This window comes from Marmota marmota, unplaced genomic scaffold, assembly GCF_001458135.2.
Source record: "Marmota marmota marmota unplaced genomic scaffold, marMar, whole genome shotgun sequence".
Classification (NCBI taxonomy): Eukaryota; Metazoa; Chordata; class Mammalia; order Rodentia; family Sciuridae; genus Marmota; species Marmota marmota.
The window spans coordinates 8369478-8389474 of NW_025999900.1; the positions used below are offsets into that span (position 1 = coordinate 8369478).

A 19997-nucleotide genomic window follows, 5' to 3' on the forward strand; every position below is an offset into this window, starting at 1 on the left:
TGTTCTGAGTCGCATACCTATTCATATAACATTTAGCATCAGTTTGCCAATATCCACAAAATGATGTGCTAATATTTTGATGGGATTGTGTTGAATCTATATATCAAGTAGGGAAGAAATGACACATGACAATATAGAGTTTTCCTATCCATGAACATGGAATATCTCTCCATTCTTCTTCCATATTTTTCGTTAGAGTTTTGTAGTTTTCCACATAAATCTTGTACATTTTTAAAATTTAGATCTAAGTATTTTATTTTTAGGGGATGCTAATATAAGTGGGTATATATTTTTAATTTTAAATTCCACTTATTCACTATTGGTATATTGGAAAGCAATCGACTGTTTTCATTTTTTTGGTATAGGGAATTGAATCCAAGGCTTCATATGTGCTAGGCAAATACTCTACCACTGCATTACATCCCTAGAATTTTTTATTTTATTTTAAGACAGGGTCTCACTATATTGTGCAGGCTGATCTCGAACTTGTGATTCTCCTGCCTCAGCTTCCCAAGTAGCTGGATTAAAGGTGTGTGCCACCATAACTGACAGCAATTGACTTGTATACATTAACCTTGTAACAATGCTACAATTGCTTATGAGTTCCAGGAATTTGTGTGAGTATCAATTTTCCTGGATTTCCTACAGAAATAATCATGTCATCTGTGAAAAAAGATGGAGTTATTCTCTCTTTCCAATCTGCATGCTATTTATTTCTTTTTCTTGTCTTACCAATTATCTAGGCCTTTTGGAACTTTGTTGTAAAGCAGTAATGAGAAGGAACATCTTTGCTTTATTACTGATCTTAGAGGAAATGCTTCTAGTTTATCACCATTAAATATGGTGTCAGCTATATTTTTTTTGTAGATATTCTTAATCAAGTTGAGAAAATTCCCTTCTATTCCTAGTTTGCTGAGAGATTTTATTGTCAGCAAGCACTGGACTTTGTCAAATGATTTTTCTGCATATGTTAATATGATCATGTGGTCTTTCTTCTTGAGCCTGTTGATGTGATGGATTACATCAATTTATTTTCAAACATTGAACTAACTTTGTATACCTGGTGTAAATCCCACTTGGACATGATGTATAATTCCTTTTATGCATTGTTTGATTCAATTTGCCAATACTTTGTTGAGGATTTTTACATTGATGTGAGTGATGATATTGGTTTGTATCCTCCTTTTCCTGTCATGTCTTTGTTGAGTTTTGGTACTAGGGTTATGCTAGCTTCATAAAATAAGTTATAAAGTATTTATCCTGCTTCTATCTTCTGGAAGAGATTGTGGAAAACTGGCATAATTTCTCTCTTAAATGTTTGGTGAGATTCACTAGGAGACTCATCTGGGTCTGGTGTTTTCTGTTTTGGAAGATTATTAATTATTGATTCAATTTCCTCAACAGACATAGGTCTATTCAGATTGTCTGTTTCTTCTGATGTGAATTTTGACAGATTCCCTTTAAGGAAGTGGTCCATTCATTTAGGTTATCAAATTTGTGGGCATAGAGTTGCTCATATATTCTATTATTATCATTTAAAAAATTTAGTTATACATGGACACAATACCTTTATTTTATTTATGTATTTTTTATGCAGTGCTAAGGATTAAACCCAGTGCCTCACATGCTAGGCAAGTGCTCTTATCATTGAGCTACAACCCCAGCCCCTTATTTATTTATTTGTTTATTTATTTATTTATTTGGGGGTACTGGGGATTGAACTCAGGGGCATTCGACCACTGAGCCACATCCCCAGCCCTATTGTGTGTTTTATTTAGAGACAGGGTCTCACTAGGTTGCTTAGCGCCTTGCTGTTGCTGAGGCTGGCTTTGAACTTGGGATTCTCCTGTCTCAGCCTCCCGTGTCACTGGGATTATAGGCATGGGTTACTGTGCCCAGCCCCAGCCCCTTTTATTATCCTTTTAATGTCTATCATGTCTGTAGTGATATCTCCTTTTCCCCAATTCCACTTCTGATATTAGTAATTTGTGTCTTTGTATTTTTTCTTAATTAGCCCAGCTTATGGAGTTTATTGATCTTTTCAAAAACCCAGATTTTGGTTTTCTTGATTTCCTTTATTTATTTCCTATTTCCAATTTCACTGGGTTTTTTTAATTTGTTTTTTAGTAAGGGGGATTGAACCCAGGGTCTTACACATGCTAAGCAATTATCCTACTATTGAGCTAGCTACATTCCCATTTATTTTTATTTTTTGAGACAGGATCTCACCTTGTTGCCCAGGCTGGCCTTGAACTTGTGATTCTCCTATCGCAGCTTCTGCTGGGATTACAGGTGTGCATCACCTTGCTCAGTTTTTCATTATCCTTCTGTAATTTATTTCTAGTGCAATTCCATTGTGGCTTAATAGCAGACATTGGATGATTTTCTATTCTTTTAAATTTGTTAAGGGCTATCTTATGGCCTATTTCTCATAGTTCTAGATGCCCACAACACAGGTTTTATTCTGAGCCCTCTTCTATTGGTGTGTAGGCAGCTGCCATCTCACTGTGTGCTTCTTGTACAGATGCAAGGAGAAACAAAGAGCTAGCTCTGTAGTGTCTCTTGTGTCATCAGGAGAGTCCCACATAACTTCATCTAATCCTACTTACTTCCAAAAGATCATATATTTACACAGTGGAAATTAGTGCTACCAAAATTCAACAAATAAATCTTTAAAGAACTCCAACATTCAGTGCATAACAGATGCCAATTATATCCAGTTGTTGACTTGAACTATGTCTGTACAAATTTTTTACCTACTTCCTCTGTCAATTTATGATAGATGGTGTCAAAGTCTCTAATTATATTGGTGGATCCATTTATTTCCACTTTCAATTTTATCAGTCTTTTTCTCATGTATTATATTTGATGCTCTGTTCGTGGGAGCGTACATATTAAATATTATTATATCTTCAGGACTATTGACCCCTTTATCATTACATAATGCCTCTTGCCTCTTACCCCTACTCCTGCAGTTCTGGGGATTAAATCCAGGACCTTGTGCATGATAGACAAGCACTTTACCACTTAGCTACACCCCAGCCCGTGTAATGCCTCTTTTTATTCTTAATGACTTTTCCAGCTTCTTTTTCAGAAGTCTGATTTATCTGAAATTATTGATTACTATAAGTATGGGTATATTTTTCTCCATCTTTTGCTTGTAATCTATATGTGTTTTTTTTTTTTTATCTAAAGTGAGTTTCTTGGGTTGGGGATATAGCTCACTCATAGAATGCTTGGTTAGCATATGTGAGGCCCTGGGTTCAATCCCCAGTTCCACCATCAAAAGAAAAGAAAAGATTAAAATGGATTCTTGCAGACAATAGATAGTTGAGTATTTTTTTAATCCACACTGAAAATCTTTGCCTTTTAGTTGCTGTGTTTAGGTCTTTGACATAAAAAGAGACATTCAATATAGTTGAATTGATATCTACCATATTTGTTCCTGTTTTCTGTTTATTACACTTCTTATTTGTTCCTTTTTTTTCCCCCTAGTACTGGGGCTCAAATCCGGGGCCTCACTCATGCTGGGCAAGTGCTCTACCACTGAGCTACATCCTCAGCCCTATTTGTATCTATTTTGTCTTCCACACATTTTCTTACTTCTGTGATTTTGTGTTTTCTTTTTTGCTTTTTCTAGTATGGGGGATTGATCCAGAGGTATTTTTACCATTAAGCTACATCCCCAGTCTTTGTTATTTTTTATTAATCACTGTTGCCCCAAACTGATCCTCCTGCCTCAGCTTATCGAGTCACTGGGATTATGGGCATGCAACATCATGCCCAGCTTAATTGTGCATTTTATATGATTCATTTTTTTTTTAAAAAAAATTTCGTTGTCAATGGACCTTTATTTTATCTATTTATTTTTAATTGTTACTGAGACTCAAACCCAGTGCCTCATACATGCTAGGCAAGCACTCTACCATTGAGCAACAGCCCAAGTCCATGATTCCATATTTTCTACTTTCTTAATACACCAATTTTACTTTTTAAAAATTAGTGGTTACCCTAAAGTTTGCAATACACACTTACAACTAACCCAAGACCATTTTCAAACAGCGCTCTACCTAACTCCTCCCTCCCATCCCTTATAACATTTTTGCAATTCATTTCACTTACATGTAAGTGCATATAAGCATCATCTATTCAGTCTCTGATGCTCTTTATTAATATAGATCTGAGTTTCTGACCAGTATCATTTTCCTTTTCTCTGAAGAACTTTTTAAACATTTCTTGCAAAGCAGATCTACTGGCAAAAATAATTCTACTTTCATTTGTCTAAGAAGATCTTTATTTTTCCTTTCTTAGCTGTAGATGGACACACTATCCTTTATTTATTTATTTAGTTAGTTTTATGTGGTGTTGAGGATCGAACCCAGTGCCTCACACATGCGAGGCAAGCGCTCTACCACTGAACTAAAATCCCAACCCCTTTCCTTCACTTTTAAAGGATCATTTTTCAGAAGACAGAATTCTAGGTTGGCCTTTTTTTTTTTTTTTCTCTCAATGCTTTAAACATTTCACTCCACACTCTTCTTGCTTGTATGGTTTCTGAGAAGTTCAAAGTCATTCTTATATTTATTCATCTTCACTCTTCTGTAGGTAAGGTGTGCGTGTGTGTGTGTGTGTGTGTGTGCGTGCGTGTGTGTGTGTGTTTTCTGGCTTCTTTGAAGATTTTTTCTTTGTCTTTGATTTTGTGAAGTTTGAATACGACATAGCTAGATGTAGTGAGGTTTTTCTTTTTTTGTCTTACATTTATCCACTTTTGTTCTCTGAGCTTCTTGGAACAGTGGTTTGGTTTCTGATAATAATTTGGGGAAATTCTCAGTATTTATTGCTTCAAACATTGCTTCTGTTCCTTCTGTTTTTTTCTCCTTCTGGTATTCCCATTACACATATATTACACTTTTTGCAGATGTCCCACAATTTTTAGATGTTCTGTTCTTTTTTTTTTTTTTCCTCTAGTCCTTTTTCTCTTTTCTTTTGAGTTTGGGGAGTTTCTACTCTGAAGCACAAAAGTTCTTTCCTCAGCTGTGTCCAGTTTACTAATGATTTCATCAACGTATTCATCATTCTGTATAGTGTTTTTGATCTCTTGCATTTAAAAAAAAATCTTTCTTAGAATTTCCAATTTCTACTTACTTTATCCATCCATTTTTCCATGTCTGTTTTTCCCATTAAAGCCCTTAGCATATTAATCTTGGATTAAAAAAAATTTTTTTTTAGTTATACATGGACACAATGTCTTTATTTCATTTATTTATTTTTATGTGGTGCTGAGGATTGAACCTAGGGTCTCACACGTGAGAGGCACGCGCTCTACCGCTGAGCCACAACCCCAGCCCCATGTTTTTGTTTTTAATTAGGGGTCTGATAATTCTACATTTCTACTATATCCAGCTCTGACTCTGATTCTTATTCAGTCTTTTGCAACTGTGTTTTGCCTTTTAGTATGCCTTGCAATTGTTTGTTGAATGCCAGACACAGTGTGCTAGGGAAAAGGAATTGTGGTAAATAGGCTTTTGTGGTGCAGTGGTCAGGTGTGTGTGTGTGGGAGCAGACTATAGTCCTGTGATTAGATTTCATTCCTTTAATGAGGCTGGTCCCCTGTATTGTGGATGTCACAAGTGCTTCTCAGTGTCTACCCTGCACCTCCAGCCTCTTAGATGGGACAGGATGGCTACAGTGAGCTGGAGTTGGGAATTTTCTTCCTTCAGATAGGTGAGGCTCTGATGCAATTCCAGCAGGTCAGACTCTAGTAAAATCATTTCCCCTTGAGCACAGACTTATTAAGAAGAATAGAATAATTTTTTATTTGCTATATTACATTAAAATATATTATTAAAATAAATTTCACCTCTTAAAAAAAGAGAATAGAATGCTTTGTTGTATTTCAACATTTCTCTTGCTGCAAACATCATGGTATTTTTACTCTAATATTCCCTGTAAAATCTGGTAGAGTTCTTGGAGATAAACTCACAAAAGTGTGCAGGGAGGCCTAAGTCTGGAGCCTGATGGGGTTTTTAACACTAAAACTTGTCCATATGAAGCCTTCAGCAATTCATCAGCTACAGTTCAGATTTTCCTACCTCTGAATTGGTTCCCAGTGAGTTTTTTGCTGATGTGTTTCTGCTCTATTCCTGGGGTTTTCTCCAATTTCGGGTTTAGTAGTTCACTCCGTGACATCATTCCTCTGAAAGATCTAAGAAGAGAAGCTGATTTTTCAGTTTATTTTTTTATGTATTAGATGGAGTAGCAACTTCTAAGTTCCTTACATTCTGGACTGGAAACTAGAATTGCCCAGTTCTCTTTCCTTTTCCTCTTTAACAATACATACAGCTTCTTTCCTAGTGATGGAAATCATGCTCTTGTAGAAAACTTGAAAAACATGAATTTATCCTTAGTCCCACAATTGATGGATAATTATTGTCAGCCTTTAGTGTTTTGCATTTGTCTGTTTTCTACTATGTCGTCGTCTTCTTCTCATTTCTCTCCTCTTCCTCCCTCCTACTCTTCTTCTTCTTCCTTCTTCTTCTTTTCTTTTTGTGATGCAGAGAATTGAACCAAAGGTCTCATGCATGCTAAACTCACACTCTACTACTGAGCTACTCTTCCTGCTGTATGTATTGTTTTTATATTTTAAACATAATGAGGAGGATGTCAGATATTCAGTTTATGGCCTACTTTTTCATTATGCCTGTTATCATAACTTCATTAATGTTATACCTTTGCCATGCCATTTAATATTCCTTGAAAATATTGATTTTAATGGCTCGGTACTGATTCATCCTATGTGACGCTTCATATCTCCTATTTTTTTGAACATTTTAGGCCATTTATACAATTATAAATTATGCCACAATGAATCATTGTACATAGATCTTGTTTTACTTTTCTAATTATTTCCTTAGGATAAATTACAATTCAGTAAAATTACTAAGTCAAAGGATAAGAACTTTAATGGTTCTTGGTGCACACTGCCAAATGCTTTCCAAAAAATATGTACCAATTTATATTCCCATCAGCAGTGTATGGCTATTTCCATTTTGAGTCCCTCCTTCATTTTTTACTAGCTGTATGACTTTGAACAAGTTAGGTAACTTAGCTTGTCCCTTTGTTTTTCCCATCTGTAAATTGACAATAGTAATACTCATACTTGTTTTGAGTATTAAATAACTTAATGCACGTAATGTGCTTAGAGCAGTAAGTTCACAGTAAATTCTAGGCATTGTTATTTATTTATTTATTTATTTATTTTAGTGGTAGTTGGACCCAATACCTTTATTTTGTTTATTTATTTTTATGTGGTGCTGTGGATCAAACCTAGGGCCTCACACATGCTAGGCAAGTGTTCTACCACAACCCCAGCCCTCTAGGCATTGTTATCATGTATCAACATCTATGTTTGAAGTCCCTTTTCTGTTCTTTTGAATAGATGTCCATTCTTTTTCTTTTTTCAGTGTTGAGGCCTGAACTCAGGGAGATTTTACCATGGAGCTACATCCCTAGCCCAGCCCCTTTTAATTTTTTATTTTTGAGTCAGAGGCTCTCTAAATTGCCTAGGCTGGTCTCAAACTTGCAATCCTCCTGCCTCAGCCTCCCAAGGAGCTGGGCTCACAGGTATGCACAACAGTGCCTGGCAATTGCTGTCTACTCTTGAAAAGATACTCCACAGTTTGAATGTATAATACTAATTAATATTTATTAAACACGGACTATGGTGCAAGCAACTTTCATGGATTAATTTATGCAATCCTCGCATTGACCTAAGAGACCTCATTTCAGAGGATGCTGCCTGTTCTTCCCTTCTCTCTGCACTAGATCATAAGGCAGTTCAGGCCACACTCCCTAACTTTTTTGTGCCCTAAGTTGATCCCTCCAGCCCCTTCTCTCTATTGAGTTCCATTCCTTTCTACCCAGCCATTAATTTTACATCTCCAGACATATGTCCAAAGAGACCACAAACACAGAGTGTCTAAGACCAAATCCATGATCTTCCCCAGCAGAGCTGGCGGGCTTCTGGTACTTCCTGTCTCAGGGAATGCACAACAATTAACAGATTGTGCAGGTCAGACACTTGGTGTCATACTACACCCTGTTCTCCCTCCCTCCTCCCTTCTCCACCTCACTCCCTAATTCTGCTAGAGTTGTCCTCCCCCCAGGACTGGAATTCACTCACCAGGCCACTTTCACCTCACTGCTGAGCTCTGGTACCCACTAGGTACTAGGTCTTGCTTGGACTAATGCACTGGGCTCCTTAGACTCTTTCCTGCATGTTGCAGCCAAAATCACTGTTTAAATGGAAATTAGGTCATGTTACCCACCATCTTCTCCTGCTTCCTGCTCAAAACCTTCATTGCTGCTGCTTCTTCTTTAAAGACTTTCCTGTCTTTTTAAAAATATGTATTTTAGTTGTTGATGGACCTTTATCTTATATATTTATATGCGGTTCTGAGAATAGAACCCAGTGTCTCACACATGCTGGGCAAGCACTCTACCACTGAGCCACAACCCCAGCCCCTTCATTGCTTCATCTTCCTTAAGAGAAAAGGCCAAAATTCTCAGCATAGTCCAAGGTCCCGCATGGTCTAGATTCTGTCAGCCCCTCCAGCTTCTTTCCACTGTGTTTACTCTCACTCTGGGCCCAGCCTTACGGGCCTCCCTTCATTTTTTCTCACAGGGTCTTTGCATATACTGTTCCTTCTGCCTGGAATGCTCTTTTCTCTCTCTCCTATTTATTCACCGTGGTCAGTCAGTTTAAGAATCATCTGATCGTCCTCTCCCCTGACCTACTCCCACTTTGGACAGCTTTCCATAGAACTGGGTCCTGGTCCTGCATACCATGTCTTTTGGTCAGACTCTAATGTGTCTGATTCTTTTAGTAATATTTGATTTTTGCATCTGATCTAAAATCTTTCTCTAATTCTGTTAATAGCTGTACAAGATGATAAACTCCATGTGAGCATCTCCTTATCCTCAGTCTGGCAGATATTTGACACATACGAAGCACTCAATATATATGTATAGCATCGATAAATAGAAATAGAAGGTTAAATTTTCACCAGGATTTTTGCTGGAATCCCTTTGAGCCTGTAAATTATTTGCAAAGCATCTTTACTGTATTAATTCTTCCTAATTAGGAGCCTATGTCACAGCGTTCTTTCCAAGAGTATAATTAGTTCTATGGAGGACTAGAAATCATGTCCTGTGAAGCACAGCAAAGAGGAATTGTTTGGCTTGAGGAGAGGAGACTCGGGAACATAACAGCTCTTTTAAATACTTGAAGGGAAAAGAAATTAGTCTTGTTCTATGGTCCCAATGGGGTGAGAAGTCAGACACATTGAAGAAGTTGGGAGGCAGACAAATCTTGGCTCAAATGAAACTGGTAAGTGAAATGGCCTTTCCCCTTCTCTAGGTTTGCTGGAGCAACATGAAATGGCCAGGTGTAAGCTGCTGCCCTTGACCTTGGCAAGGGACTGTCCACTAGCTCTTATTCTGTTTGGCAAGAGGTTGTCAGCTAGCTCTTACCTTCTGGTCTGGGATCCACAGCTTCATAGCTGAGGAGAGAGGCTGTGAGGAGGAAGATGTGACTGAGACGGAGAAAGGTCAGGGGCCCAGTAGCTGCTGAAGGGAGGGAAAGTTTGGGCAAAGGACAGAGATGGCTTAAGGGGCTTTGGAGAGGACATTTTGCTGTATAAATGAGGTGTAACTCTCACTGCAGTCCCACCAAGATTTCAACAAAATCTATCATTTATTAATGCACTTATATTTGTGGCTTTCAGAGAATGACAGCCCTGAGCCTGCCGGGGGGTAGAGTTTATAAGGAAGATCTTTTTATCAATCTGTTCAAAGGTGAAATGGCCTATAATCCCAGCAACTCCAGAGGCTGAGGCAGGAGTATCATGAGTTCAAAGCCAGCCTCAGCAACTTGGCAAGGCTCTAAGCAACTCAGTGGGATCCTGCCTCTAAATAAGATACAAACAAGAAAGGCTGGGGATGTGGCTCAGTGGTTAAGTGTCCCTGAGTTCAATCCTTGGTACAAAAAAAATAGGAGGCTGTCTAAAAAAGGGGCAAATTTCTTATCTTGAGTGATTTCCTGTCACTCAAGTGGAGGCGATTTAACCATCTGATGAAGACTGAATTTCCTTTAAAGTTGCTTTGGCCCTGAGGGCTCTGATTCATAGGCACCCTTCCTCTGGCCCTTTCACACAGCAATGAACACTGCCTGGGCCCAGGAAGTTACTGACTCAGGTAGAAAAGGCATCACATTGCATATGCCTGGGGCTACAGAGGGAAGGAAGGGAGAAGAAAAGCCAAATGATCCTTTTGCCTTATTGTTTCTTGGTGAATTAATTTCACTTTCTTGTTGTTGGAGGCATAGCTGGGGCCTGCTGGCATCAGGAGGCACTTGAGTGCTAGGGAGGGAAGAATGGGGCTTTAATCATTTACCCTCCCCATTTTCAACTACATGAAGATATCATAGCATAATATTAAGTAAGGGGAAATATTTGCAAGTTGAGTTTTAAAGAAAGGGGCTTTCCAGGGAAGGACAAGCTGAGGTTGTGAGGTGGGGTCCTCCAGCTGGATCCTGGGTGGGATTTTTTGGTGGGGGGCGGGTACCAGGGATTGAACTCAGGGACACTCAACCACCGAGCCACATCCCCAGCCCTATTTTGTATCTAATTTAGAGACAGGGTCTCACTGAGTTGCTTAGCTCCTCACTTTTGCTGAGGCTGGCTTTGAACTTATGATCCTCCTGCCTCAGCCTCCAGACCGGGTGATCATTTTTGAAGTAGCAGAAGTTTTGAACCTATAAGAGCCAGGTGCCCTTGTGATTTTCCCCCCCCCAGTGATGTTTGCAGCTTGAAATCTCCCAGGTCTCTTCCATAGCAGGCAGAGGCCATCAGAGAGGGAATCAGTCAGGTTTGTCACATCTGAGGCCAGAGAGGTTTTTCATCATGAGTCACATTGTGTCACTACTGAGGATTTATTAGAATAAGGGGGAGGGGCAACAAACTTCTTTGAAGCACTGAATTTTACTTTTATTAAAAAGGGAGGGTGTACATGAATAAATGTTTAATGTATTTACATGGTGTCTGTATACAGCATGTTGTGTATATATATACCCAGGCGAGGCTATGGCTACTGCCCCAAAACACAACCCCAAAACATCAGCAGCCTTTAACAGCACATCTGTATTTCTCACTCAGCTACGTGGGTCAGCTGGAGGCTCTGCTCCATGGGTCCTCACTCCTAAGGACCCAGGTTAAGGGAGCCCCCACCATTTGCATTGACACCAGGTGCCAGGGGGAAGGAAACAGCATGTCATGTACTTACCTTAAAGGCATCTGCCTGAATATGACACACTTCTGCTCACAGTCCGTTGGCCTTAGCCAGCCCTGTGGGCCCGCCTGACTGTAGCAGGTACACTGCAGCCATGCATGGGCCCAGGAGGAGCATCAGAATCCCAGTGAGCAGCCCAGGTGATGGTGGCATTTGGCAAACTGAGGTCAGTTGGAAACCTGTGCTCCACACCGGAAGTGCTGTTAATGGTTCAGTGGGAAAGGAATAACAACTATCTGTAAGATATTTAGGAATTGAGGTCAAGTGGTCTGGAATCAGACTCTTTCCTTCTCTACATCTTCTCAAAGCCAAAGGCCACTTCTCCCTCTAGGCAGCCCCACCCCCTGGGAGAGTTTCCCTTATACTTGAGAATAAAACCCTCGGGTGAAAATGAGTTTGTAAATTGGAGGTGGAAGGTGAGAAATTGGATGTAGAAATAATATCCTCCCAGGTTACAAAACGTGGAGGAACAAAAGCAATTGTCACAAAAGTCCTTCAAGCCGAACTTCACATACAGTGTACCCCACAATTTATCACCTGCCATGGAACCCCAGAAAAACATCCGTGGGGAACTCATACTTGATGGGTAAACACTCGGGCTTGCAGACTTTCTTGAAGGAACTTATCTGGTCCCCTGGGACCTGTCCTGGGTTGCCTGGCTCCCCAGTCCTTGGCACTAAACAGAGGAAAGCTATAGGCACCTGGCTCAGATGCCTCAAGAAAAAAAGAATCATTATTCTCTGACTTTGGAGTTGGGAATGGCTTTTCTATGTCACTTCTAACTCACATCTGCATAGAAATGGAAATGCATACGCCCCACTTTCCCCTCCAGTCTCAAGGGACAGCCAACCTCATCTTAGGGTAATCATGACTAGAACTCCCCACAGAGCAGACATCCAAAATTATAATCATATCTGTATGGACAGGACACACTCTCGGCTCATTTCCAAACCCCACCTTCAGCCTGCTAACTTTTCATAAGCCAAATTCACCAAAGGTTTTGGGGTGGTTGAAACTGTATGTCATTGGGTGGGGACAGGGCTCCTCAGAGCTAAATACAAGCCTGGTGTAGCCTATGTCCCAGACTTAGTTAAATTCCAGAAGGTCCCCTGGGTTACGGTGGGGTCTTCCAACCTCAGAGGTCCCTTGCCCACTGTGACTCTTCTCTTCCTCTCTGGTTCTCTTCAGGAGCTTGAGCGTCTGAACCAGGTGCTGGAAGCCGAGAAGCAGCAGTTTGAGGAGGTGGTACAGGAGCTGAGAGTGGAGCAGGAGCAGATCAAGAGGTGGTGGTGGTGCCCAGGAGGGGCTGGGAAGGGGTAGCCCTGGCTTAGGGCAGGCAGAACCATGTTTGGCCCAGCCTGGAGAGGCCTCCACACAGGAGACACCTCTGCTGACTTGGTTTGGGTTTCTCTTCCCAATGCTCCAGGACTTGGGTATGCCCAGAGGATGCTATAGATGCTTTTGCCTATTGATAATGACCTTTTGCAACTGGAGCAGGAGGCATGGGTGAGAGCAGAGAGGCCTTCCTCTAGCCTCCACAAATGCCTCTACTCCAGCTGTCAGGGCCAAGCTGGCTGAGCCTATGGGTGCTATTAGCCAAGACCCCTAGTGCTCTTACACTTTGGCTAATGATATCATTTGGGATCTTTAGTCTCATATAACATTTGCAAATATAGTTTCACATTGTGATCTCATGAAGGTTGGGCCCCCAAATCTATATTTTTCAAAAAGCACTCCTTTAAGATGTAGCCCAACCAGGAATTTGGAGACTCCTGTTCTGGGTAGTATTGATAGTAGTGGTCATCATTGTCATCTTCACTGTTGATCATCAGCCCAGAAAATAATTTCTTGCAACATCTTCGTAAAAGGAAATCAAAGCCAGACACAGTGGCACACGCCTGTAATCCCAGCAACTCAGGAGAATCACAAGCCCAGCCTCAGCAACTTAGCAAGACCTTGTCTCAGAATAAAAAATAAATAAAAAGGGCTGGGAATGTAGCTCAGTGGTAGAGTGCCCCTGGTTTTGATCTCTAGTCCCACAAAAATAAATAAATAAATAAATAGAAAGAAATCAGTGAGACATATTTTGGGAAGGGAGAAACTCAGAGAATCTTATCAAGTAAAAAGCCAAGCACTTCCTCAGCTTCTAGAATTTTACTAGACACTGGAATATAAAATAAGTTTTCTTCCTTGAAAATCTTGTGATCTGATGGTTGGAAAAGCCAGACTGAAGCTGGGAACATTAACACAACAACATAGTAAGGTGCCAGAAAGCATAAGACGGATTTCCTGTGTCATGGGAACTAAAGTACGTGTGAGCTTTGTGGGCTTGAATGGAGGTTAGATGGTGCTGGGCCTTGAAAGGATTTGGAAAACTGAGCAGAAGAAATGAAAGATACTCCAAGCAGGAGGAGGGGAAACTGGTGTAAAAGTCTGTGCTGGCCAAGACTTGTTCAGAGTTCATCATCCCAGAGAGGGGCCTTAGCCATGTCCCATGTCACAGTGTGGGTTCTAGCAGGTACTGTCCAGGGAAGCTGGGGGTGGATGGCTGAGCCCTTTGGTTTCTCCAGTGCTTCTCTCTGCCTTAGGGATAGCCCTAGGTTTATCCCACCTGACCGATGCCCGTGTACCCGGATCAAGTGACTCCAAGCCTTCCTGGCTGAGATTTCCTCTCAGCCCCAGGCTGTGCAGCTGCTTTTGGGGCCCAGGATTGCAGAGTGACTGTCCATCCAAGGGCTCTTCTGAGCCATATCTGGGGGTGCAGCAGAAGCGTTTCTGTATGCAGAGGTTGGGAGAAGTGGGCATTGCCGTATCCAGCCCTCTGTCCCCACAGGGAGCTAGAACTGACTGCAAGATGCCTCAAGGGTGTGGAACAAGAGAAAAAGGAACTGAGGCACCTCACGGAGTCCTTACAGCAGACACTGGAGGTAAGGGGCCACTGTTGGTGGTTTCTGGAGGTGAGCTGGTTGTTTAAGCTGTGTGATGCTGATTTTTCCAACAGTATTTGTGTGTGTGTGCGTGGGGTATACCCGCCAGGGGAATGGGCAGGGAGGGGCACTGATCTAAAGGGTCTCCAGCCAGTATAGGAGGCCCAAAGCAGGAATTGTTTTTTTCCCCCAGACCCAGAGGGCAAATTCCAACTTGACCTTGCAATGACCATGATCTCAAGAAATCCACTTTCTCCACTGATGGAGGATCAATTAGGGCAGTGGAGTCACCCACCACATCCTTGTTGTGGCTCACTCACTTAGCTGCTCCTAAGTGAAATTGAGCATGAAAGGAAATTGGCTGGCAGGTCACCTTCATCTGATACCACAAGAAACTGTGAGGGGAAGGGGAAGTGGCTTGTGTCAAGGACAAAGTGCAAAGTCCTTAGCCTGGTATGCAATTGCTCCAGCCTCTCCTCCTCCACTGCTCCACCCTCGCTCTCTGCTACCCCTCCCCACCCCAGAGATACCCCAAGCCCTGCTCCAATCCCTGAGCTCATGTGCCACAGAAAGATAAGCTCTTTCATCCTTCATGCCTTGGCCCTACTGTTCCTTCTACACAGAAGATCTTTTCTACCTCTTCTCTAAGATTCAGTTCAAGTATCTTCTTCATCAGCTTTCCCTGATTCTCCTTCTGACCTGTGGGTTCCCACAGCATTTTGCACGTCTGTTAGGGAATGAACCCTCTAGGCCGTGTATTCCAAACAGTGGACTCCATTAGACCTTGTCTGAATGGCCTCCCCAGGATGAGCATCTGGAGCAAAGCTGGCATATGGTTTATGACCCATATGTGTTTACTGAATCCATGAATTGCCTTGAAGGCTGCAAGGGTTGTAGTCCCTCTTGACTGACTGGAGCTTTGTGTGTGGTGTTTATTTTTCTTTCCCCGCTTCACATTATGGCAGGTTGTTCCCATGGATAATCAACTTCAGAAATTCTGTGTAGTGTAAAATCCCAGCTGATGAATGCATAGACCATCTAAATCTGCTCTTGGGCTTGTCCTATTAGATATTTTTCACATGAACCCAATACATTTCCTCCTTACATGCTAGAGGACAAGGACACCCCCCCCCCCCAGAAAGTCATGGTGCCCTTGAGCCTTGAGATCAGGTTCTAGTAGGTGCCATCTGTGCTGGAAGCCACACTGAGTTCCTCCCTGACCCTCCTGATTGAGGAGTAATCTTGCCTTGTGAGAAAGGAGATCTTGATCTTTTACCTCAGGAGAATGAGACAATTCAGGTGTGCTTCAAAAAGGAATGAGAGAGGAAGGGATTACTCCCTGGATTGGAGAGGGGAGAACAGCCAGGTTTGGAGAACCAACACTGGGCTTTCTCTTCCTTCTCTGTACCAGGAACTATCCATAGAGAAGAAGAAGACTCTAGAAATGCTGGAAGAGGATAAGAACCAGCCACAGTCACTGACCAATCAGAGTGAGCAGCCACCTGCCAGTGGGGGTCTCCAGAGTAACCTAAGGCAGATTGAAGAGCGGATACAGCAGCTGTTGGCGGAGAAACTCCTAGCGGAGAAGCGGTAAGGGGCTCAAGACCCCTGAGTCAACAAGAAGCTTGGGGGCTGGTGACTTCCTCCAGCTGGACACCTGGAGTTGCATTCTAACTGGCATCAGCCAGATGGGTCACTCACTTCCTTTTGCCTAAGAGGAAACTTCACTCATCAAATCTGACTTGACCGTTGTCTCTCACAGAACTGTGCATTGAGGCTGGCTGAGCAGATTCCTTTAGCCCCTTCCACTATGAGGACACACATCCTCAGAGGGGGGATAGGACTTCTCTGAGTTCACAGAAGTGGCAAGCCCTAGACCCAGGACTCCAGTGCTCTGCCTCTAAGCTTCCTCACTGACATACAACCCTGTCATCACCTGGACTTCTGGACCCAGAAAGTTCTAGCAGCTCAGGGTTTCTTCAGCCAGGTCTCTAGGAGGGGCGACCCTCCTTTGATGGGCAAGCATAAGGAAGTTCCTCTTCTGCCCTCAGGATGAAGGAGAATGAGGAGCGCTCACGGGCCCTGGAGGAGGAGCGGGAGTTCTACTCAAGCCAGTCCCAGGCACTGCAGAACTCACTGCAGGAGCTGACAGCAGAGAAGCAGCAGGCCGAGCGGGAACTCAAGGTGCGTGGACCTCAGGCCTCTGGGAGCTGAATGTGCTGGGGGGGGGGGCTTCTCTGTACCTGGAGACTCCCACCTGCCCTGTACCTCACTGAATAGCTGCCCAAATCAACTCTGCCAATCTGAACAGCTGGCCAGGTACAGGGCATGAAGCCACCATGAGGGGAGACAGTCTGCTCCATCTCTGATAAATGCCTACTGGGTGCAGAGACCAAACCCAGGCCATCTGGGTCCAGGGTGAGATACCCAGGCAGGATGTGGAAAGTTCCATCCAAACTCATTGAGCCAGGGGTGTTTGGGAAGGCTTCTGGGAACATGGCAATTGCTACTCTGGACCCAACTTCTCTCTGGCTTGCTTTTCCCCTCAGGCCGAGGTGAAGGTCCGCATGGACCTGGAGAGGCGTCTGCGGGAGGCAGAAGGGGCCTTGAGGAGCCTGGAACAAGGGCTCAACTCCAAGGTGCGGAATAAGGAGAAGGAGGAGAGGATGCGGGCAGATGTGAGCCATCTGAAAAGTAAGCCTCTCTCTGGGGACTCGGCCCTGCCTGAATCCAGGTGCTGTGGAGCCTAGAACTACTATGCTCGAGGCCATGGTTGTTGGGGACACTTCTCCACACACCTGCCTGCTGGGGCCCCTTGATGCTGAGTGAGGGTATGGGGGGAGCCTGAGGTTTCTTCCCCTTTGCAAAAGCCCAGCTGTGTTCTCAGTAGACCTGGCCCTGAGATGGCAGCAGATTGTAGTTTGAGGGACAATGGATGTCCCTTGGTTGGTGACTGTAATATCTCTTAGGGGTGATATGAACATATTTTGTACTCAGCCCTATTAGGATCCTTGGGCGGGTCTAGTCAGGAGGGCCAGAGCCAGAAGGAAGATAGCAGTCAAATAGGACCTGCCCACAGGGTTCTTTGAGGAGTGCATCCGGAACGCGGAGCTGGAGGCCAAGATGCCCGTCATCATGAAGAACTCCGTCTACATCCACAAGGCGGCCACGCGTCGCATCAAGAGCTGCCGCTTCCATAGGCGTCGGTCCAGCACCTCTTGGAACGACAGTGAGTGTGGCCGACAGTGAGTGTGGCCGTCTGTGTGCTCTGGTGGGGTGGGATGGGCACAGGCTGTTGGGGACAAGGCAGGAAGAGGGCAGGGTGGGGAGTGAGCAGGACTGGCCCACACTGGGGCTGGGCAGTGCGGCCCTGGACCTGGCTCTACCAGCTACAGTGAATTCTCAGGCCTTGGTTTTCTTGCAGCCCCTGGGAAGCCCCTGGGCAGGAAGGGGCAAGGAGAAAGTCAGCCTCCTGTAGGGCTGGGAGTGAGGGAGGCAGGGTGGGGCAGGGTGAGGGCCAGCCTTGGGGTGAGAGGGCTGTTCACAGGGGCTCTTGGGCCCTGTCTCCCCAGTGAAGCCCTCCCAGTCCTTCATGACCTCCCAGCTGGAAGCCAACAACATTGAGGAGCTCAAGGAGGTGGCCAAGCGACTCAGCCGAGACCAGCGCTTCCGGGAATCCATCTATCACATCATGGCCACCCAGCCTGGAGCTTCCTCTGCGCTTCCCCGGGGTGCAAAGTGAAGGGCACTCCTCCCACCCCCAAGTCATTCCTGGGTGGGGCCGCAGAGGGAGAACTGACTCCCCCAGGCTCCTCCCTACCAGAGCGCCACCTGGGACCCAGCCTCTCCTCAAAGGACAGGGATGTGACCTCCCTTAGCCACGCCCCACACCCTTTCCTTGGGTGTACACCAGGTCTGGGTGGGCCCACGCTGGGTGCTGCCCAGTTGACACAGCGAGGTGAGGAAGGGGCCACCATCCCTTTGTTGTACAGGGTATGGGGTGGTCTACCTGTCTACCCTGTGTGCTCACCATACTCCTTTGCGACTGTGGCCTTGTCCCTGGTCCTCGTGTGTTGCAAACAGCCTCAACCTCCCTGAGGTGAACCCCCCCACACACACCTGACACTCCCTTTACCCAGGTTTTCCCAACCCTCTCTGCTTCAGGCATTCGAACACATCCCCAGCCAAGGCCCCCTCACCTATTCTGGGGACAGCATCCCTGAACTCATAGTACCCCACACACTCAACACCGTACCCCTTTTCCTGGGGTTGGCCACAGCTGTGGGACCTATGGGTTTCCCTCCTCAGGTAAGGTCATCCTCATGCAGCCTCAGCACCCTGTGGGAGGAGTGTGATCCTACCATGTCCCTTCTGGACCCTGGCTGGGAGCTGGGGCCAGCAGTGACTTTGGAGGCTCTCCCAGATGGCACACAGCAAGCTCAGGAGTGGAAAGTGACCCAGGCACCTGCATTATCTACTGGTCTGCAGAGAGGTGTCTGTCCCTGGCCATAGTGCTGGTCACTAGATCACAGATGTCTCCCTCCCAGCTTGGTTGCCTTTCTGCCTCCTCACTCTGCAGAGGCGACAGCCAGTAAAGCAATGCAGCCATGACCCCAGCACACGGAGAACCTGGGCCTGTGATAATCCGGTAGCTATCGGTTGGCTTGACATTATTAAGAGTGAAGCTGTAATACCAATCTGCAGCTTTTGTGGAAGACCACCATCCTTCAGGAGGTCGAGGGCCCTGGAATGTGTCTTTTACTTGTGACAATCTTCTGGGCCCACCCTGCCCAGGCTTCCTGAGTTTGTGGGTCTCTCTAGAAAAGGCTCTGCCTGGGATCAGTGTACTCTAGGACACTGGTAATATTAAAGATGCTGATTTTCTGCTGTTCAGAAAACCAAGATATTCTGTGGTTGGAAAGATGGTTGCAGGGCAAGTCCCAGCAGAAGGTACAGGCCCTGGGAACACACAGCCTGGTCTGTGGGAAGAGAAGTGGTGCTCCTTCTGAGAATATATGCATGTCTGCCACTAGGCTGGCCAGGCCAGCTGGGCTGCCCGACTCTGCGCTCAGGGCTGCCTGGAGGAACTCAGGGTCCTGTCTCAGGTGGGGGTGGACTTTGATGGCTTCAGCTACTCTATAGAATCTAGGTGGTCTCTGGGCATTTTGGAATTAATGCACCTGAGTGTAAATGTAAAAGCTTTAAATATGTATAAACCTGCATAAACCTGGAACTTGACTATCTAATATGTATGTAGAATGAACTTGAAATGAGGAGGAAGATTTATAAAACCAAGATGGCTGCTTTTGTTTTTATTTTATTTTTTATTTCTGCAATACTAGGGAATGAACCCAGGACGCTCTACCCCTGAGCCACATCCCCAGGCCTTTGTATTTTTTTTATTTTGAGACAAAGTCTCTTTAAGTTGCTGAAGCTGGCCTTGAACTTGTGCTTCTCCTGTCTCAGCCTCCTGAGTCACTGGGATGGCAGGCATGTGCCACCATCCCTGACTTTTTGTTTGTTTTTTAAAGAATTTAATTAATAATGGCTTGCTCTTGGAGAGAGACCTTTTGGAAATTTTCAAATGTGTTTGTTTTTCCTGGGCATACTATTAACCAGAAAGGAAAGTGCTTGTCTTAGTCCATTTTATAGCAATACCAGAAACTCAATAATTTATAAACAGTAGAAATTAATTGACTCACTGTTTTAGAGACTGGGAAGTCC

At 44.2% G+C, this 19997-nt stretch overlaps 1 protein-coding gene across 1 annotated transcript in view; it reads left to right on the forward strand.

Moving 5' to 3' along the window:
* The window catches only part of Plekhd1 (pleckstrin homology and coiled-coil domain containing D1), a 36745-nt gene extending 17177 nt beyond the window's left edge, over nt 1-19568 (forward strand). The window contains exons 7-13 of the mRNA XM_015490567.2: nt 12535-12629; nt 14180-14273; nt 15685-15863; nt 16325-16457; nt 16823-16967; nt 17353-17502; nt 17846-19568. Coding sequence (XP_015346053.1) covers nt 12535-12629; nt 14180-14273; nt 15685-15863; nt 16325-16457; nt 16823-16967; nt 17353-17502; nt 17846-18015 — 966 coding nt within the window. The 3' untranslated portion in view covers nt 18016-19568. The remainder of the gene's footprint in view (nt 1-12534; nt 12630-14179; nt 14274-15684; nt 15864-16324; nt 16458-16822; nt 16968-17352; nt 17503-17845) is intronic.
* The last annotated feature ends 429 nt before the right edge of the window (nt 19569-19997 follow it).